The sequence below is a fragment of the Hippocampus bargibanti genome, linkage group LG13 (assembly GCF_051943395.1).
Source record: "Hippocampus bargibanti isolate YZ-2025 linkage group LG13, ASM5194339v1, whole genome shotgun sequence".
Taxonomy (NCBI): Eukaryota; Metazoa; Chordata; class Actinopteri; order Syngnathiformes; family Syngnathidae; genus Hippocampus; species Hippocampus bargibanti.
In genome coordinates, this window is record NC_142746.1 from 22,927,737 (window position 1) to 22,949,075 (window position 21,339).

Consider the following 21,339-nt stretch of genomic DNA (forward strand, 5'->3'; position numbering starts at 1 on the left):
GGCGGGACACATCATCTGCAAGAAAGCCACCCGCTGTGGCGAGCTCTCGTCCTTCGTCCATCCGGGTCAGTGATTTTCATCCGGGGCTCCCCGAACGGGGGCCTCGGCAAACGTTTGTATCTTCTCGTTTGCCCTCCGTGGCAAAGGCCCATTTGTGGGATGCGGAGAGCACATCCACTCGTGGACCCGGTTCAAAATGGGGCTGAATTGGATTGGATTTGCCTTTATTAGTCTCACGGTGGAGAAATTTACATTTCACAGCAGCAAAGTGATGAAAGGAATTGATTGCGTCCCGGTCAAGGTTGTCGTGCAAGGTTCGCATTGAGCCAATTCGACCGCAGTCCAGACGGAACCGCGTGAAATGGTCCGGCCAGGCAGCCATGCGGGCCTCCGGCCACGCGGTGGCCTCAGTGGGCACCGAATGCCGACTGACCTGCCTGCACATCCAGAACAAGAACAAGAAGCCCCTCGCTGCCACTCTCACTTGCTTTTCTTCCTGTTTTTTTTTTTTTTGTTTTCCGGACGCGATGGAGACATTTCTCCGACGCGTTTTTTGACGACTGCCATCACCGGAAGAAGAAGAAGATTGAGCCCAAGCGCCTTTTTGTCGCCCTCATCAACCTTCGCTTCTTTTTTTTTTTACCTTGTATTGGCAATATTTGCCGACCGACGCCACTGAGCGACAAGTTCCTGCAACTTTTCAGGAGGCGGAGGAAACACTTCTGCCCCTAAAAACCGACTTTCTCGCCGCCGTAACAACCGCGCAAAAGGCCAAAGTTTGCCGAGGTGAGTAGGAAGGACCGCCTTCTTATTTTCTGTTCCTTGTTCGTCTCCCTTTCCGCCCTTGTCGGCTTGATCGCCATCACGACGTCCTCATCGTCCACCTTGATTTTTTTTTCCCCCCATCACGCGTGGCTTCTTCTATAGTCCAAATGGCTCATTGTCTTTCATTCCTGTTTGGCTTGGAGGAATGTCATGACGACAACAATCTTTGTCGTCGCCGAAAACGAGAGAGAAAGAGACAGGGGGAAAGAGAAGAAGAGGGAGAGAGAGAGAAAGAAAGAAAGAAAGAAAGAAAGAAAGAAAGACAAAGAAAGAAATGTAAGAAGGAAATAAGGAAGGAAAGGTTGTTGAAAGATCATCACTGCACCACAAACATTCTTCACACAAAAGACGTCTTTTTCTTTGTTTTTTTTTTCTTTGTCTGTTGCAAAGTGTGTTCAGGAAATCCCAGATGCAAAAACAAAAGCAATTGTCCCCTTCGGCGCTTCTTTTCTTTTCCGGTGTCAAGGGAAAAATGAAGGGGAGGGAGGTGGCGTTTGCAGTTTCCTGGCTGTCTGAGCTTGTTGTGCTATGTCGCCGGCTCTCTAGCAGCTAGATGCCTGTCTAGCTGCCTAGCTATCTATCTACTTGATATCTATTTGCTATGTATTGGCTATCTGGCATTCTCGCTAGCTATCTGGTAGCTATATAGCTATGTAGCTGGCAAGCTATCTACTAGCTATGTCTGTATTTATAAGGACCTTTCAAAACTCTCAATGTATTATTATTATTAATAATAATAATAATACATTTCATTTGTAACAGACGTATTTCATTTGTAAGCACCTTTCAAAACTCTCAAGGACACTTTACAGTCACAGGATTTTTTTTCTGTGGGTGAGCAGTGGCAGGCACACGCGCTAGCGTTCACTCAACACGGAAGTAACTCAAATAGATAGAAAGCTAGTCAGCGAGCTAATAGATAGCCAATAGCCAGTGAGCTAGCTAGCAGCGAGCTAGATAGCCATCCAGATACCTAATAGATAACTAGCAAGCTAGACAATATAGCTAGCCAGAGACCTTTTCAGCTAGCTTTCTATGTATTTATCTATGTATCTATTGATGTAAGTATTGATTTAATGACAGTCATGAAATTGTCTTTTTTTGGTTTGCTGTGCAACGTTTCTGTTGGTTTGTTTTGCAGATGTATTATTATCGCTATGACAACACCGAGGTCAGCTGCTGCTACAAATACCTCATGTTTACATACAACGTCACTTTTTGGGTGAGTTTATTCTTCCTCTTTCCACGGGCGCAGGGAGTGTTGTCACGCACATCCTGTTCCTCCGCCCTTCAAAATAAAATGTCCCTTGTGTGTGTTGCAGCTGGTGGGCGTGGTCTTCATGGCGGTGGCTTTTTGGGCGTGGAGCGAAAAGGTGAATGGCAAAAGCCAAGCCGGCCCCCCGTCGAGGCTCCCGACCTCAGTCGACCTCAGTCGGCCGCAGGCGACCTCAGTCGGCCTTTGGTCTTTGTCCTTCAGGGGGTCTTGCTGGACCTGGCGCAGGTGAGCCGTCTGCGGGGTTTGGACCCGGTGTGGTTGCTGCTGCTGGCGGGCACCGTCACCTTCGTCCTGGGCTTCGCCGGATGCGTGGGGGCGCTCCGAGAAAACATCTGCCTGCTCAAGTTTGTACGTGCAGACGCCTTGAGCGGAACGCGGCTACGCTAACGTGGCGGATCGACTCGCCGGGGGTCCAAATGAAATGAACGCCATCGTTAGCATCCACGCTCAATTGCGTAGCGACCCGCGACGGGCTGGATTCCAAAGACGACGGGCCGCATCCGGTCCGCGGGCCGCGGTTTGCCCACCGCCGGTATAGGGAAGGTTAAGACAGGCGTCATGCTCATTCCTAATGACACGCCCACTTGGCCATGGTTGGCTGCAGATGACAGTCACAAGATGTTTTTCTGTGGGTGAGCAGCAACAGCCACACGCGCCAGCGTTCACTCAAGCCGGAAATAACTCAAATTGATAGCAAGCTGGGCAGCTAGCTAATAGATAACTAAGACATAGCTTTCTATGTAACCAGCTAGCTAGTTGGTTAGCAAATAGATAGCTATCTAGGTACACAGCTGGCTAGTTAGATAGCAAATAGCTAGCTAGCTCGGGAGCCAGCTAGCTAGATAGATAGCATATGGATAGGCTCGCCAGGTAGACAGCTACATAGCCAGCTAGGTAGCCAGCCTTTTAAAACTCTCAAGGTCACTTCACAGTCACAAGATATGTTTTACTTTGGGTGAGCAGCGGCAGGCTGGCAACCACGCTGGCTATGTAGCTGGCTACCTAGCTAGTTATCTATTTGCTATCTATTCGCTATATAACTAGCTAGCTACATCTCTAGCTGCTATCTATCTCGCTAGCTGGCTACCTAGCAAGCTATCTATTTGCTATATAACTAGCTAGCTTGCTATCTATTTGCTATCTACCTCACTAGCTGGCTACCTAGCTAGCTATCTATTTCAGAATCATCTTTATTGCCAAGTATGTAGAACACACAAGGAATTTGTTTCCGGTAGAACACGCTGCACTAGTATCGTCGTCAAAAAAACTGCTAAGTGGCACTATACAGTTCCATTTTGGCTACTGTTGAAAGAGTTCAAAGAGTTAATGGCTTGGGGGAAGAAGCTGTTTAAATGTCTGCTGGATCAGTAGCGCCTGCCTGAGGGGAGTAGCTGGAAAAGGTGGTGGGCAGGGTGCGGAGGGTCCAGTAGGATTTTCCGCGCCCTAGTTTGCTTTCTATTCGCTATCTAGCTCGCGAGCTGGCTACCTCGCTAGCTATCTATTTGCTATCTAACTATATCTATCTATTAGTTATCTATTAGCTGGGTGGCTAACTTTCCCAGTTGCAAAAGTGTTTTTTGTGCTCAGTTTTGCGGTCTGATCGGTTTGATCTTCCTGGCGGAGCTGGCGGTGGCCGTGCTGGCCGTGCTTTTCCAGAGTCAGCTGCGACAATGGATCAACGGCTTCTTCCTGGCCAACGTCGAAGCGTACCGAGATGACATCGACCTGCAGAATCTGATTGACTCTCTGCAGAGGACGGTGGGCTTCCGCCGCCGCCGTCACGCCGCCGTCGCGTCAACTGGCGCTGGATCTTTGCGCCGCAGAACCAGTGCTGCGGCGCGCAGCGTCCCGACGACTGGGACGTCAACGTTTACTTTAGCTGCGACGGAAGCCATCAGAGCCGAGAAAAGTGCGGCGTTCCCTTCTCCTGCTGCGTCGTCGACCCCGCCGTGAGTCCGCCGCCGCAATGGCCGCCCGGAGCGCCGCCGTTGCGGGAATCCAACGCGTGCGCTTGTGTGCCCTCTAGGACACCGTGTTGAATACGCAGTGCGGCTACGACGTCAGAAAGAAAGACAAGGTGAGGCCCGCGATGCTTGTCGGGGACAATTCAGAATAATCATCCATTTCATTTCAAAGCGCCTTTCCAAACTCAAGGTCACTTTACAGTCACAGGAGAAGTTTTTCTGTGGGTGAGCAGCGGCGGCCACACGCGCCAGCGTTCGCTCAACCCGGAAGTAACTCAAACAGATAGAAAGCTAGCTTGCCAATCGATAGCTGATAGATAGCAAATATCCAGCTGGCTAACAGATAGCCAATAGGTAGCTAATAGCCAGCCAGCTAGATTGCTAGCTAGCTAATAGATAGCGAATAGCCAGCCAGCAATTGCTTTTTGGCCCGGCCTGGACCGGGAGACCAAAGGTCATCTTCCAAAACCAGCCCGATGCCACGCTCGCTATTCCTCGACTGTCCCGAAAATCCGCCGGGATGTCACGTTGTGTTTTGTTGACCTTTGTTGCGGTCCGTTTCAGGCGGAGTGGCCGGATCACATTTATGTGAAAGGTTGCGTTGCGGCGCTGGAGGCCTGGTTACCCGCAAATCTTTACACGCTGGCTGTGGTCTTTGTCGTCATCTCACTGCTGCAGGTGCGTGCGAGGCTCACAAAGTCAAGCTTTTGTCCGTCCGTCCACACGCCAAAATCATGTCCATAGACACCCGCCTGACAAAATGGAGTCACAATTTGGCTCCATTTTCTGTGGACTGACCAGAGCCGACTTGAACTTGGCGGGTGGCGGCCTGGCGACCTCCTTTCAGCCGATGCAAATGAAGCATCGAAATATGAGAAATGCTGAAGCGTGCGGATGTAGATTGACTTTGGCCTGTGTGCGACTCTGAAAGCGAAACGAGTCCAAAATGTCTCCCACTAACGTGCGTGTGGCGTCCGTCAGATGGTGGGCGTCTACCTGGCCAGGTCGCTCATCTGGGACATCCAAAAGGTGCGATCTTCTTCTTGATGGCGGCGGCCGTGGATGGCCATGGACCCTGATGACCGTTTCAGCCTTTTAGCGCCTTTTCGCCGCCGGCGTCAAACGCTACGCCGGATGGACGCAAGTCACGTGACCACCAATGCCCACTGAAGTCACGCCCACGTGACGTGTGGCATCCTTTCAAGTCAAGCGAAGGACTGGCGCCACGTGACCTTTGGCCTCCTTCAGCTCCGCCCTGCCGCTCAATGTCAACACGTTGCACATATTAAAGCCACTTTTGACACGCGATTTGTGGCCAATGTTGAAATCTGATGACATTGTGGCACTTTTAATTACCTTGATCTGGCCGTTTTTGTTACTTTCTATTTTCCTGATGAGCGTTTTTGCCCCAAATGAAAAGAGAGTGGCTATTATTGAAAATAAAGATGCCAGGGCAGGTATTTCTGCACCAACGGCCTCCTAATACTGTACCCTTACTATAAAGTGAAGCCACCGGTGGCCGTCTTGCTCTCTCTGTCGCTCGCTCAACACGTCCGATAAGAGCAGGTTGTGGCGGCCGCTCGGACCAGGCATCTCCCTCAGCATGGAGCGTGGTTTTATATAAATATATTTCACTGCATTTTCTATGTTGGAACCACATTCGCTTGTTGGAATAAACACGTGTCTACATTCAGTCGTGTGTGCTCCTTTCCTCAACGGCTACGACGTCGTATATATTTTATTTGGCGCTGCAATTTTTGCTGGATTCCTCTTCGTGGACTTCTTTGTCGCTCCTCTAAGTCGTTTGGCACCAATCCGACTCCGTCGCCCAAGTCTGAGCTTGAGTTGGCCTTGAAATTTGAATGGAACCAACAGGGGGCGCCACCGCGGAGCGAGCCACTTCCGTTGCGAGGCGGAACCCCGCCCCCTCCGATCTTCCTCGATGTGCGCGGGCGGAGACGGAAGGGGTCGCGCGTGCGTAACCGCCCCTCGGTTCTGTCACTCGGGCTTCGTGACTTGACTTGTTCCTTGCGTCTTTCTTTGCCGTCTCGGCTTCCTCGGCGTCTGTAGCGACCGCAGGAGCCCGCGGGAGCCCCACGTCGCGGACAAGGCAGACGGCGAGCCCGCCCGCCCTGGAAGCGCCAGCGGAAGGCGTCGGCATTCTCTCTTTCCAGTCGGAACCGAGGTCCGCCGGTCCCGGCCGGGCCTCCTTCCGGCCCCCGACGTCGCCTGAGTGGAGATGGACGCGTTCGGCGGAGGCGGCAGTTTGGGTGAGCGCGCGGGTCAAAGGTCGCTTTCGAGTCTCCGAATCAGTGAAGCTGGGCGCGCGCGTCTTTCCACGTGTCACCGAGACTCCGCACGGCCTCCCCCGGCCTGCCGCCCCCGGCCTGTCGCCGTGTGACAAAACGAGCGCGTCTCGCAATCGCCCGCCATAAACGCCATGGATCGTGACGTTACGGTTCTTGTTTTGACCTTTTGGTTGCTCGTCCGTCGAAAGCTCAAGCGATCTCGTTCCGAGCGTCGCGTGCGTTACATTTGACGCCCGCGGCTGACAGATTGGATCCAATTGATCTGAAATTGCAAATTTCCCCATTGTGGGACGAATCAAGGTTTTCTGATTCTGATATTGGTGTCCCGGAATCTCACGGTGACGTCAGATCTGCTGCCGGTCTCGCGTTGTCAGGTCCCATTGAGTGCTAATTGGGTGCTTATTGCAGAAGCATCGAAGTCAGAAAAACATGAGCATTTGAATGGTCTGGGCGATGGCGCGACTACTGGGCAAGAAGCACAGTGGAAAGACGAGAAGGAGGACAAATCAATCAATTGGGCATCTTGGCACGGGCCATCATTGAGAAACCGCAATTCAAACCTTGATCGTCAGGTGCATCGCTGACATTTTCTCTTTCCTGCTGCCTGATATGGTATTTGTGCTAACGCTGCCGGGTAGCCACTTGGCAATGTGGACAACTTTGTCCACTGGGAGTGGGCCTTCTTGGCGCTCGATGGCGTCACCACATTTTTCAAGATATTTTAATAATAATAATGCAATTGATTTCGAAGCGCCCTTCAAAACTCACAAGGTCACTTTACAGTCACAGGATCAGTTTTTCTGTGGGTGAGCAGCGGCAGCCACATGCGCCAGCGTTCACTCAACCTGGAATAACTCAAATACAAAGTTAGCTAGTTGGCTAATAGATAACTAATAGCTAGCTAGATAGATAGATAATAGATGGCATATAGGCAGCTACTTAGGTAGCTAGCAAGATAGCTAGTTTGCAAATTGATATCAAATAGATACGTAGCAAGGTGGCCAGCCAGATAGGCAGCTAGATATCGAGATTAGCTAGCTAATAGATAACTAATAGATAGCTAGCTAGAGACTAGTCAGCTAGCTAGGTAGCCGGCTAGGTAGCTCAAGTGAGCAACATGATGTCAACAAACCAGGAAGGACCCATTGTCTCAATGGGACATTTTCTCATGAGCGGAACTATTTCAAAATTACATGTATTTTTTTTATTTTTTTTCAGATCAAAGTTTTTCTTCAAAGCGCATGAGAGCCACTTTCGAGTCAAAACGTCGGCTCGGCCCTTCTGTCAAAGGCAACTTGGGCTCCATTGTTTGAAATCGCATCGGTGGCTTTTCCTCGCTCTTGTTTTTTTGGGCATTTGGGCAGCAACGGTTGTGGCGTCTTTGTGCCGTTTGCAGACGACAGCGTGTCGGACGTCAACGAGCGCCTTTGCGCGCTGGAGCTTCGCGTGCAGCAGCAAGAAGACGAAGTGACGGTGATGAAAGCGGCGCTGGCTGACGTCCTTCGCCGGCTGGCGTCTTCGGAAGACGGCAAGAAAGCGCGGGGAGGAAAAGGTACTTTGCTTTAGTGCCACAAATTGAGATTGGCGGCGGACGTTTGCACCAAAACGGGACGTTACTTTGTCAAAGGGTTGGTCTGTGTCAGCTCTCGGTGACACAGAAGTGGTCCATCGATGAAAAGGTTCAGCCGTCATCTGGACTTCTTTCAAGGTGTCGGACGTTTCGCTTCTTATCCGAGAGGCTTCGTCAGCGAACTAAACTTTTTTGCTGGTAGTTTTGGCCCTATATATAAATGCCAACTGTCCAGAGGTGGCGGCGCCAGACTCTCCTATGATAGGTCCCTGATCTCAGGTTGGAGGGATGGGATGACTATTTCCTGAGGCTACACTGATTTTATTTTTATTGTCCTTTTTTATCGTCCTGACTGATTATGCTCTACAACTGGCCTGATTGCCCTATTTGCCACGGCATCACCTCATCAGAATGACTAAAGCCTATGTGGTCTAAGAAGTCTGTTGTAAGAGCGATCCAAATGAAAGTTCGGTGCCCGGGTCCAGGTGGCGTTTTGTCAGCTCACCCCAAATTGGCGCCTTGTCCTTCAGGTGGAGCCTCTTCCAGCTCGTGCGTCAGCAACGGGGCAACCGGCGGCCGCAAGAGAGACTCGGCCTTCATCGCCAGGAAGGAAACGCTCTCCTCCGCCGCCAAGAGGTAAGCCGCCAATCGGCAAGCCGCCAATCGGCGCTTCTCGGAGAAGGCCCTTCAGAGAAGCGGGCGACGACCCTGGGCCCCGTCGTCGGGCGGAATCCCGCTTTTGTGACGGGGCTCCCCAACTGCCGTTTGCTTGCCACATGCTCGCTTTGGACTGAAGCGATTGAGGGAGGCGTGAGAAGTCGTGATGGGAATTGCGGCTCCTTTCAGAGAGCCGCTTCTTTTGGCTCGGCTCACTAAAAACAATCTGGCTCTTTTGGCTCCCAAATGGCTCCTGTTTTTTTTTTTTTTTTTTTTTTTTTTTTGCTTAAATTAATTAACGACCAAAAATCATGTCAAATTATGTGAAAAACGAATTAGTAATGTAAAAAAATACACGATATCAAATATTTGTTATTTATATGGCTTGATTTATATATGCACAGTGTTAGTGGATGCTAACTTTCACTTTCCCTGTGGTGACTTTTTGGAGCCGTTCTTGGACTCCAGCACGTTCTTTGTCATATATGATTGTGGTATAGTCTTTTCAGAATCAGAAAGCCTTTAGTAGCCCAACAATGGGGATATTTCCTGCTTGGAATTGCATCCATTGGCTTGAGAGCATGAGTCTATTTTCGGAATCCTTTGTCAGCCACAATTGAAAATGCCTGAAAATCAGGGGAAAAAAGTTGGCTCCCATTTCTGGCTCCTTATGAGGAACCGACTCTCTTGGTTCACTTCAGTGATGCGGCTCTAAGAACCGGCTCATTGGCAAACGACACATCGCTAGTGTGAAGGTGCGAGGTCAAAGTTGAAGCAGGCGTGCGTGTTTGCAGCGGAACGGCAGCGGACCCCCGAAAGGAGGCGTCGTCGGGCCTCCAGGGATGTCCCCCCCCGGAGGAGATCCACCAACGGGAGGAAGCCGCCCCCACCCCTTGCCCCGCACACCCGCAGAGAAGCCAGCCTGGCGATGCTGGTAAAAGCCAGGTGGCCCCCAACAGGTGTGCCCCCCCCCCACCTTTTTTTTTGAGATGACGGCGAGGCTCCTAACCTTCCTGGCTCCTCCCCCTACTCACAGCTCTTCGCCCCTTTCCCCTGTGGCGACCCCCTTTGAGCGCCCCCACCCTTGTCTCCTTGCCGTTGGACCGTAACCTCGGCCTGCTTTGGGCTCATTGACTGCATGCCCCCCCCACTTGCTGGTGTGCGTGTACGCGGGGTCTTGTTAGCTGTGCCCCAAGGACGTGATTTCTGGGAGGGATTGGGGGGCTCCAAGACACATACAAGACATCTTCTCTCTTCACTTTGTATTTATCCAGCTGTCTATCTAGCTAGCTAGCTATCTGGCTACCTAGCTAGCTATTTGCTATACATTGGCTGTCTGGCTGGCTATATATTAGCTATCTGGCTAGCTATCTAGCTGGCTAGCTTTCTATCTATTTGAGTTACTTTGGGGTTGAGTGAACGCTGTCACGTGTGGCTGCCACTGCTCACCCACAGAAAAACCTATCCTACGACTGTAAAGTGACCTTGAGAGTTTTGAAAGGCTCTTATAAATGAAATGTATTATTATTATGACACTGATCTCCAGTGAGCTGCTGAAATGGCTCCAAAAGAGTGCATGCGTCCTGCAGTAGCTCCTCTGCAAAGTTCTTGGAAATGTCTTTCATTCAAGTCAAAACAATCCAGCAGACAGGTCCCCACGTTGACATTTTCAATAGTTTCTCTAAGCCCTGCTCTTTCTCCTCACTGCTGTGTGTCTGTCATTCTCCCCTCTACCACGGATCTTGACCAATCACGTGCGGCTTTAACCGAAGACTGGGGGCGGGGAATGGAGGGGAAAAAAGTGGGCCCCCATTTCCGGCTCCTTGTTAGGTTCACTTCAGAGATCCGGCTGTAAGAACCGTCTCGTTTGCGAACGACACATCACTCGTGCCTGCGTGTGTGCCAGGGCGACGAGGCGCTCGGCCGGCGCTGACGGCGGCGCCGTGGAGCGTTCCCAGAGCAGCAGCAACTGGGAGGCGTCCGATGACAACCGAAGCAAGTTGGTGAAAGCGGCGTCCACCTCCAAACTGCTTGTCAAAGTGCTGAAGAACGCTGACAGGTGCGTGCGTGCGTGCGTGCGCTCACAGGCTGGCCAATCGCTTCCTTCCTTCCCCAACATGGAAGTGATTTCATTGAACTCCGTCACTGACCTCCGCAAATTCATTTGGCAATTGAAAAGATGACGGAGAGCGCCATTCCCAAATTGCTTCGGCTTTTGTTTGTTCATGCACATTTCTTGCACGCACTGATGCTCTTTGTTTGTCATGCAGGCACAAAGAGACGCTGGTGAATCAAGGTAATGACTTGACTTTCATCATCATAATCATAATTTTGTCCAAAGGGAGCCCACGTGGTCATTGTTGGAGAGGCGGCAGCTCGCCCTTGTTTGTTTGTTGAATGACGATGTTGTTGTCTCGCCGCAGCCAAAATGTCCACTCGGGAGAAAAACAGCCAGGCGGGTAAGTGGCCAGGAGTGGTGGCGCCAGCCAGCAAGCTAACCAGCTAACCCTGTGGCATGCTAACGTTTTGGGAGGTGGGCTAATGGCCTTTCTTTTCTCTTCTCTCGGCATCCGTCGTCGGCGTCTCGCCGTCGCCGCCACCGTCGCTCTGTGATGTTGCGCCTGCTTGCGCCGCCGCCATTTTGGCTGGGATGGGCGTGCACGCCCTCCTTCTCACCAGTGGTGAGCGGCCGTTATCTGTCGCTGCCTCATCTTCACTTTGATTTGCTTGGCGCAAGTTTGTCAGTGGCAGTCGTGTGCATCCCACTCATTGACATTCATCCTATCATTGCTTCATTTCGGAAAGATTGTTTTAGCTTTCATTTCCCCAGCAAAAGGATTGGAACAGATATTATTATTATTATTATTATTATTTTATTATTAATTTAATTAGTGACATTCAGTGTATTAGCTAGCTAACTAACTAGCTAGCTAAATATATAGCTATCTAGGTGGCTAACTATCTAGTGAGCTATCTATTAGCTATCTACGAGCTGGTTAGCTAGCTTTCTATCTGTATTTTAGTGACATTCAGTGTATTAGCTTAGTAACTATCTAGCTGTGTGTGCTTAGAGGGAAACCACGTGAAGATGTTCATGCGTGGGCGCCCCATCACCATGTTTGTGCCCTCCAACGTGGAAAACTACGAGGACGTCCGCACAGAACTTCCTGCTGAGAAGCTCAAACTGGAATGGGTGTATCCTTTGCGTGCTTGGCGTGCTGGGAACTTCTGGCGTGGCGGCAATAGGAGCCAGATTCACTTTTCTTTCTCCAGTGCCTTCACGATCGCACGTGAGCGCTGAGAATGTCTGTAGTAGTAATGTGTCGTTTGTCAACGAGCCGGATCTCTGAAGTGAACCAAGTGGGCTCCCATTTCCGGCTCCTTATTAGGAGCCGGCTCTCTTGGTTCTAAGAACCGGCTCATTGGCGAACGACACATCACTACTAGACGGCCACCTGGCGGCTCTTCCTTGACCGGCGAGCTTTCAGCTACGGTTACCGAGGGCGAGACTGCCGAGCCAACGTGGGCTTCCTTCCCACCGGCGAGATGGTGTACTTCATCGCCTCCGTGGTGGTCCTGTTCAACTACGACCAACGCACCCAGAGGCACTACCTGGGACACACCGACTGCGTCAAGTGGTGAGACGGCCAACCGGCCCTCGTTCGGGCCTCTTCCGGGCCTCGTTCGGCCTCCCGGTCTCACCAGTCTCCCTCTTTTGGCTGTCCAAAGTCTGGCGGTGCATCCCGACAAGATCCGCATCGCCACGGGCCAAATTGCCGGCGTGGACAAAGATGGGCGGGTGAGCTGACGCCACACTTGAACTCTGTGAAAAGCTTTCTTCAGCCGTCATCTGGACTTCTTTGAAAGTCTCGGACGTTTGGTTACTCATCCAACGTTGTGCTGGTAACCCTGGCCCTTTTTCCCTACTGGACAGAGGTGGCCTTGCCAAACATCTGCTCCGATAGGTCCCAGCTCGAAGGTTGGGGGAGCAGTGGACCACTCGCTGAAGCCAAAGTCAATAACCAAGTCTGGTTAGCAACTGTTAGCATTAGCACGACTATTTTGAATTGGTTGAGGAAAGGAAAATGAAAGAGAACGGCCAACGTTTTCAGGTGCGCGCTAAAGCCGAGCCGAGGATAAACCCGCTCAGGCATAGCACCTAAATGCTAATCTAACGCTGAGCCATAGTGCCACTTAGCAGTTTTTTTTTGACGACGATACTAGTGCAGCGTGTTCTACCGGAAACAAATTCCTTGTATGTTCTACATACTTGGCAATAAAGATGATTCTGATTCTGATTTGAATGCCGCATGATGATGAGGATTTATTCGAGTTGGCCGACCCCTTCAAGGAAGTCCAGATGACGGCCGACGAATCCTTTTCCTCAATGGATCGCCCCCGTACGACTGGCGTATTCTCACCTGTCGCTTTCTGTTCCTGTCCTTTTGTTGCGGACGGTGTTGCCGCCCAGGCGGTGCAGCCGCACGTGCGCATCTGGGACAGCGTGGGCCTGTCCACGCTGCAGGTCGTGGGCTTGGGGACGTTTGAGCGCGGCGTGGGCTCCTTGGCCTTCTCCAAAGCCGTGAGTGGCCTTCGCGAGGCGCCGCGCCACCGCCGCCTTGGACTCAGCGGCGCTTTTGTCGCCTCAGGACTCGGGCCAGCATCTGAGCGTGGTGGACGACTGCAACGACCACATGTTGACCGTCTGGGACTGGCAGAAGAAGGCCAAGATGGCGGAGATCAAGGTGAGCGAGCGCCTGCGCGCCCGCCAACCGGGCCTTTGGGATCCTTCCTCACCTCCGTCTTCTTGCAGACCACCACCGACGTGGTCCTGGTTGTGGATTTCCACCCCGCTGACGCCAACACCATCATCACCTGCGGAAAGTCTCACATCTTCTTCTGGGCCTGGACCGGCACCTCGCTGGCTCGGAAACAGGGCATCTTTGGGGTAGCCATGCACCCCCTTTCTAATGCACGCCGTACTCTCACAGTCGATAAGCGGGAGGAAAAATAACATCCAAATATCTTGCATCGATGAAAAGGTTTCTTCAGCCGTCATCTGTACTTCTTTCAAGGTGGCGGACATTTCGCCTCCTACGGTCCCTGCTCTCAGGACTGTAGGGATATATATATATATATATATATATATATATATATATATATATATATATATATATATATATATATATATATATATATACATACACCAGCAAAAATTTTAGTTTTCTGACAAAGCTTCTTGGATGAGAAGCAAAACATCTGACACCTTGAAAGAAGTCCAGATGACGGCTGAAGAAACCTTTTCATGGATGGACCACTTCTGTACCACTGAGAGCTTCCTTAGACAAATATCTTGTAGCGGTTGCCATTTTTGTCATTTGTTGAACTGACTGAATTGTGGCCGTCTGCTGGTGTGCTTTGACAGAAATACGAGAAGCCCAAGTTCATCCAGTGTCTGGCCTTCCTGAACAACGGGGACGTTCTGACCGGAGACTCTGGAGGCGTCCTGTTAGTGTGGACCAGGAGTGCCGCTGAGACCTCCACAAAAGGACCCAGAGGTGTGAGGCCTGTTTCCCGTCCCCGTCCTGTCCAAGTGCTCTGAAGGGCTGAGCAAATCTATTTCAGACCAAGCCAAAAAAAACGTTCTGCTCCAGTGAGGCCGAACAATCTTTGCAAGTCTTCCCGCGCAGGCCCTCCAACCCTCACCTGCCCCACATGAACCCGCATTAGCTTCCACACAAAGTGGAAAAAAGTACAGTGATACCTCGGCTTACGAACGTTAAATCGACAATAATTTCATCTTGGCATACAAACTATTTTTCGGGATACACACAGAGCACAACCATGAGTGATGTGTTGTTCGTGAACGAGCCCGTTCTACGAACAAGGAATTATTTTTTGGTCCTCTATTCCCCAACCTCAGTCTTCGGCTAAAGCCGCACGTGATTGGTCAAGAACACAGCAGTGGGTGGGGGGGGGGGGGGGGGTTACAGAAACAGAGAGCTGCATATAAAAATAGAGGCTCCACGAATAACCTGCACAAGCCATGTGTACACTTAATGCAAAAAGCTATCAATCCAGCTAAACAGAACACGATTGATACGGAAGTAGGTAAAATGATTTCAAGGCTCGCCACGGATGGTTCGAGAACTTTAAGTGTCGTACAGGGATTCATAGTGTCATTCGTCATGGTGAGATTTTGACGATAAAGCTGCCGAAGCTTACAAGGAATCATTCCTCAGTTCCTCATATAGTACTGTTTATTTCTTTCATTGAAATACCACAGCACATTTATTATACATAAAATAATGTGTATTTTGCGTAGTTTTAAGGCTTAGAAAATTAAAAAGTAGAAAGTGATGTTTTATGGGGACCTGGGAACGCATTATTCTTGTTTTAATGGTTTCAAATGGGGAATTATTCTTTGGGGTACACATTTTTCGCCTTCCACACTGTCTGGGAACCAATTAAGTTCGTAAGCCAAGGTATCACTGTACTTCCCTTTTGGGCCCAAGACTCGAACCAAAATCTCTTCTGTCATGCCGGCCTTTTTATGGATACTTTTGGGCGTGGATGCAGCATTTCAGATCAGCCGTCAGGTGAAAGGTCACGAGGGCAGCGTGTTCTGCCTGTGCCCAACGAGAAGCGGCGCCTTGCTGAGTGGAGGAGGAAAAGACCGCAAGATCATCCTATGGGACCACCACCTCCGAGCCCAGCGAGACCTTGAGGTGGAGCATCTGCGCCGCGCCCCCTGGCCCACGTACATCATTGTCACCGGTGACATTTCACTGCGCGTTGGTGTCTAAAGGTACCGGAGCAATACGGAAGCATCAGGGCCGTGTCCGAAGGAAAGGGGGACGAGTTTCTGGTGGGAACGTCGCGCAATTTTATCCTCCGAGGGACCTTCCATGACGGCTTGACGGTGGAAGTGCAGGTAAGACTCCCTGCTGTGCCGCCGCCGCCGCCTCTTCCAAGCAGGCCTTGGCTTTGTTCCTCAAACCATGACTGAGGGAAATTGCGGCTCTTTTCTTTTGGCTCGGCTCACTCAAAAGAGCCGGCTCTTTTGGCTCCCAAATGGCTCCTCGGTTTTATTTGGTTGCTTAAATTAACTACCAAAAATCATGTACAATTCTGTGAGCAATGAATTACTCATGCAAAAAAAATACACAGTCAAATATTTTGTATTGATATGGCTTGATTTATATGTGCACGGAGTTAGTGAATGCTAACGTTCTCGTTCCCTGTGGTTACTCTGGTCTGATGATCAGCTGTCACTCATTTGCTTTTCATATGAATAATGCTATAAAAGCAACGAGTAAAATGGATAATAATTGAATAATAATAACGGCATAATGTCCAATAACAGCAACATTTGTCCACCGTCTACACTGATAATAATAACCTTTCAAAACTCTCAAGGGTCACTTTACAGTCACAGGATAAAGTTTTTCTGTGGGTGAGCAGCGGCAGCCACATGCACCAGCATTCACTCAACCCAGAAGTAAATAGATAGAAATCTAGCTAGCCAGCTCATACATAGCTAATAATACAATAGTTATCTGACTGGCTAGCTATTACCTATCTATTGACTTGCTAGCTAGCTTCATATCGATTTGTCTTACTATTCTATCCGAGTTCCTTCCGGGTTGAGTGAACGCTGGCGCGTGTGGCTGCTGCTGCTCACCCACAGAAAAACTGATCCTGTGACTGTCAGGTGACCTTGAGAGTTTTGAAAGGCCATTAGAAATCAAATGTATTATGATGAAAAAAAGCGGCTCCCATTTCCGGCTCCTTGCGAATGACACGTGACGAGAAAGGATAGCGGCGAGGCCTCCGGCGAGGTGACGCTTGCCGTGTCTTCAGGGTCACACGGATGAGCTGTGGGGCTTGGCGGCGCACCCGTCCAAAGACCTGTTCCTGACGTGCGCCCAAGACCGCCTGGTGTGCTTGTGGAATGCCACCCATCACAAGCTGCAGTGGAGTCGCAGCGTGGAGGTCAGCCGGCGTGCCGGCAGGGGGGGGGGGGCGACCTTCTCCGGATGGCGTCCGTCGTCTTTGGATTGATTGACCCTTGCGTCCCTCCCGCAGGAACACGGCCACTGCGCCGACTTCCACCCCGCCGGACGAGTGGTGGCCATCGGAACGCATTCGGGAAAGTGAGTGTTAGCGGCGGCGCTATCTCGCTAGGTATCCAGTGGGCGTGGCTCACACGTGGCTCATGCGTGTCCGTGTTAGGTGGTTCGTGCTGGACGCCGAGACCACGGACCTGGTGGCCGTCCACACAGACGGCAACGAGCAGCTGTCCGTCATGCGCTTCTCCGTAGGTAGGTGGAGTCAATTGCCCAAATGGGGCGGAGTCATCATCACTTTGCCTCAAGCGTCCCGCCGTGTGCGCAGACGGCGCCCTCCTGGCCGTGGGATCTCACGACAACTTCATTTACGTGTACGCCGTGGCCGACCAAGGACGCAAGTACAGCCGCTACGGAAAGTGCTCGGTACGTTTCTCACTTGCCCAAAGGCGGTTGCCGCTTCCAAAAGTGGATTCGTCGGACGTTTGAAGGGAGCAAGTCCTTTACCATCTTGAGCCGCAAATAATCATAAAAATAAGAAGAATCATCCATTTGATTTCCTAGCACCTTTCAAAACTCTCAAGGTCACTTTACAGTCACAGGATCGGTTTTTCTGTGGGTGAGCAGCGGCAGCCACACGCGCCAGCCTGCCAGTGTTCACTCAACCCGGAAGTAACTCAAATAGATAGAAGGCTAGCAAGCCAATAGATAATAATAATCGATGAAAAGGTTTCTTCAGCTGTCATCTGTACTTCTTTAAAAGGTATGCAATCTTTTAAGGACTGTTCGTCTGAAAGTCCACTCTGGTGGGACTCTATACTGTTTTATATATACAGTAAAGTCTCGTTATATCGATATTCAAGGGAGTCCGAAAAATCCGACCCTGTTTGCATGTAATTTTCTCCGTGCGTGCATAGAAATAGTATCGATATAACCGGGACTATCGATATATCCGATATCGATATAACGAGACTTTACTGTATATATATACACACAGTATATCTGCCTGTATGCGCACCCCCCGACTTTTTTCCTCATTTGTCATTGTCATCCCTGAAAGTGTGACTTTGTCTTTTCCAGGGTCACTCCAGTTACATCACACACTTGGATTGGTCGCCTGACAACAACTTCATCATGTCCAACTCTGGCGACTATGAAATTCTCTACTGTCAGTTTGCCTGCGTTGGCGCCCGCGTTGGGCCACATCATGGCCGACGTGCGTGTTGAGACGTGGCCTTTTTCTTTTTCTGCTCCATTAGGGGACGTTCCCAACGGCTGCAAATACATCCGAAATCGCTCCGAGTGCAAAGACATGGACTGGGCCACGTACACGTGCGTGCTGGGATATCACGTCTTTGGTCAGTGCGCTCACTCGCCCGCCCGCCTGCTCGCCCGCTTTGGAGTGAGAAAGAAAGCAGGCGTGCAACAAGGGAGTGCGCCATCGGCTTTTTTATTTGATGGGTTTTGTGTGTCCACGTCAGGCGTGTGGCCGGAGGGCTCGGACGGGACGGACATCAACGCCGTCATCCGCTCGCACAACCGGAAGGTGCTGGCGCTGGCCGACGACTTCTGCAAAGTTCATCTCTTCTCGTACCCCTGCGCCACCGCCAAGGTGACCCCACCACCACTTGTGTGTCCTTTGCAAACGAGACGCTTCTCTAAAGTGAACCAAGAGAGCCGGCTCCTTATTAGGAGCCGGAAATGGGAGCAGACTCTTTTTTTCCCCTCTATGCCCCACCCCCAGTCTTCGGTTAGAGCTGCACATGATTGGTCAGGGTCCGTGGTAGAGGCGGGACGGGAGAATTACAGACACACGCAGCAAGGAGGAGAAGGCGTTAGACGAGAAACACAAGCACGCTGTGACGAGCACATGAAACAGGAAAGGGCTTTCTGATTCTGAAAAAATCATAGCACAATCATATATGGCAAAGAACGTTCTGTTTTAGAGCCATTTGAGCAGGTCATTGGAGATCAGTGTAGACAGCTACATTGTGCTGTTATTATTATCCAATTGTTGCCAATTTTCCTGGTGTGGATGATAGCATTCTTCATATGAAAACAGCTGATCATCAGACCAGAGTAACCACAGTTCACATATAAATCAAGCCATTTAAAGAAAAATATAAAATAGATTTTGGGTAATTTGTTGTTCACCTAAGTTTACATGATTGTTTTGGGGTCATTCATTAATTTAAGCAACAAAAATAAACTGGGGAGCTAAAAGAGCCGGATCTTTTTAGTCAGCTGAGGCAAAAGAGCCGGAATTCCCATCACGACCCACCGCTAACGCCTGCGCTAACACCTGCGTTTCTCTCTGCAGGCTCCCAGCCACAAGTACAGCGCCCACAGCAGTCACGTGACCAACGTCAGCTTCCTGTTCAACGACAGTCACCTGATCTCCACGGGCGGGAAGGACACCAGCATCCTGCAATGGCGCCTGGTCGACAAGGGCGGTCCGGCGCCGGGTGAGGCGCTTCAGGGGCCGCCGGACTCTTCGCCGCCGTCGGCTCGCGAAGGCCCCCGAGACGCTTGGGAGTCCGGCGACGACCGCGTGGCACCGGACGCTGTCGCGGCGGTACCCGATGACGCCGACCCGGTTGCCCCCGACGGCGACCGGCCGGCGGCGTCCTGTGACAATGTGTCTGCGCCCCCCTCGTAAGCCGGGCCAAGATGGGCAAACCTCGGGGAGGCGGCCGCTGCTCATTTCAGAGCTCCTCGGGATTCAGCCGCCAATCAAACGCGGCCGCCTGCCAGTCAGGCGGGACTGACTGGCATTTTCCTTCCTTCCTTCCTTCCGCCTAGAGTTTTATTGTCGCTGGCATTTCGGGGGCAACAAGTCTTTGCCCCTCCCACATTCCAAAAATGGTTGCGCCCGTCAGGCCTGATCATCTTTCTACGGAAGAGGATTAGGGACATTGAAGAAAACTAAATAAACTTGGCAAGATTAGGATTTTCAAGTCAGAATTCTGACATTAAATTGAGAATTTTGACTTTATTCTCAGATTTCTGACTTTAAAGTGAAAATTGTTACTTGAAAGTCAGAATCTTGTCAACTGCCTATGTCCCTAATCCTCTTCCGTATTTGTGCAGCCCTTCGGGGGGGAGGGTTATTGAATGGGACGTATTTTGCTTTTGTTTCCAGGCGCTTCCTTGATTGGCTACATTCCCTTCTCGCCAGTCCAATCACCTCTGTCATTTTTTTGCATTTGAGGTTCTTGAAGGTTGTCTGTCGCGCGTGATGATTGGGACAAAGACGCTCTAAACACATCTTGGACGGATTCTGCTTTCAGCTCAAAGCAGAAATGTGGCCTGGCTTTGAGGAAAGGCACACAAAAGCTGCTTGTTTCCGTCACGCCCCAACAAGAAAGAGAAAAGGAAGGGAGTGACCCAGTGAGGAACCCAGTGAGGAACCCAGTGAGGAACCCAGTGAGGAACCCAGTGAGGAACCCTCGCCAATCACTCGACTTGGGTGGTTGGAGCTGAAAGTCTGAAAGGTGGGAGTATTTTTGCCCTATTCCTGGCCGGTGGACGGCGTGTGTGAGGTCCTCCGATGACGCCTTTGTTTGTTCATGAGCCACTACGAGCCATGTTTTGGTGGCCATGACAAAAATGTCACTGGCCCTCGTGTAATATGATCGCTTTTTGTTGTTGTGTAGTTCTTTTTTTTTTTGCATGTGATTTTTTTTTTTCTCTGTGTGAAAATTGTTAGGTTCAAATATTACAGGCTAATATTAGCATTAACAGTTAAAATTGTAAATATGAACGGAATGAAATATTGACCTTATTGCACAACATTGTAAGCTAACAATTGGCTCATTGGTGGTGAGAAGGATGAGCAAAAAAGCCGGCAACTTACTCACAGATGTTTTATTGCCCAAAATTTGATCTGATGCAGAATTGAGGCTCTCAGCTCTTTGACACAGAAAATATTGGTGTGTCCTCAAAATCAGTAGGTGAGAGAAAGACTGAAAGTGAGGAGCCCAGTTTTAAAGCGTTTGAAACTCATGAGAAAAAGTTAGCAGGCACCAGGACAGACAACTCAGAAAAGTTGCTTGCCCGGCCATAAAGTTGCCTGCCCCATTTTTCACAACTTGAAACAATAAGCAACTAATCGCAAAACAAACGTTGCAAAGTATTAAGGATTTTTTTTAAATAAGGATGTACCGAGCACAAATTCTCCCTTGCTTAATCGATGGTAAATCTCCCTTGCTGATGATTTTACTCCAGTTGGTCGTTTGTCCATAGACTCTGTCATGTTGCACAATCTAATGTTTGCGTTGCGTCGTCTGCTACAAGCCACGTCAATTCGTCTATCCACCATGCTTTTAAATAATAATGATACATTAATTTCTAAGCGCCTTTCAAAACTCTCAAGGACACTTTACAGTCACGGTCATGTACGTTTTGTAGCATCATCAATTTTGTTAGCTTCTAGAAGTAATCAGTGTAGCCTGAGGGAGTAGTCCTCTGCTCCCCCCAACCTGACAGCGGGGACCTAGTATAGCAGAGGGCTGACACCGCCACCTCTGTCCATTAGGGATATACAGTATATAGGGCCAAAACTACCAGCAAAAAAATGTTGTTGGCTGACGAAGCCTCCTGGATAAGAAGCGGAAGGTCCGACACCTTGAAAGAAGTCCAGATGACAGCTGAAGAAACCTTCTCATCG

General features: G+C 50.3%; 2 protein-coding genes across 5 annotated transcripts; both read left to right on the forward strand.

Moving 5' to 3' along the window:
• Positions 1 to 514: 514 nt before the first annotated feature.
• tspan14 (tetraspanin 14) lies at positions 515 to 5,758 on the forward strand. Of its 2 annotated transcripts, none has more exons than XM_089012675.1 (9): positions 515 to 786; positions 1,967 to 2,047; positions 2,148 to 2,198; positions 2,303 to 2,326; positions 3,689 to 3,859; positions 3,925 to 4,050; positions 4,128 to 4,178; positions 4,630 to 4,743; positions 5,047 to 5,758. In XM_089012675.1, the coding sequence occupies exons 2-9, from the start codon at positions 1,967 to 1,969 to the stop codon at positions 5,110 to 5,112; spliced, it is 684 nt and encodes a 227-aa protein (XP_088868801.1). In that variant the 5' UTR covers positions 515 to 786; the 3' UTR covers positions 5,113 to 5,758. The 2 variants fall into 2 exon arrangements, with proteins under 2 accessions (XP_088868801.1, XP_088868800.1); XM_089012674.1 differs by having other exon boundaries at positions 518 to 786; positions 2,303 to 2,449.
• Positions 5,759 to 5,885: 127 nt separating this feature from the next.
• On the forward strand, positions 5,886 to 20,886 carry eml4 (EMAP like 4). 3 transcript variants are annotated; one of them, XM_089012670.1, is made up of 24 exons: positions 5,886 to 6,335; positions 7,771 to 7,926; positions 8,475 to 8,580; positions 9,396 to 9,560; positions 10,508 to 10,660; positions 10,872 to 10,897; positions 11,025 to 11,060; positions 11,673 to 11,796; positions 12,090 to 12,239; positions 12,331 to 12,400; positions 13,073 to 13,183; positions 13,251 to 13,346; positions 13,415 to 13,549; positions 14,027 to 14,159; positions 15,181 to 15,329; positions 15,410 to 15,535; positions 16,465 to 16,596; positions 16,690 to 16,757; positions 16,837 to 16,925; positions 16,999 to 17,096; positions 17,751 to 17,838; positions 17,930 to 18,028; positions 18,152 to 18,282; positions 18,991 to 20,886. In XM_089012670.1, exons 1-24 carry the CDS (start codon positions 6,305 to 6,307, stop codon positions 19,327 to 19,329), a joined length of 2,811 nt encoding a protein of 936 aa, XP_088868796.1. In that variant the 5' UTR covers positions 5,886 to 6,304; the 3' UTR covers positions 19,330 to 20,886. The 3 variants fall into 3 exon arrangements, with proteins under 3 accessions (XP_088868796.1, XP_088868797.1, XP_088868795.1); XM_089012669.1 differs by lacking the exon at positions 5,886 to 6,335 and adding an exon at positions 7,601 to 7,664; XM_089012671.1 differs by lacking the exons at positions 5,886 to 6,335; positions 9,396 to 9,560 and adding an exon at positions 6,420 to 7,664.
• Positions 20,887 to 21,339: the final 453 nt, after the last annotated feature.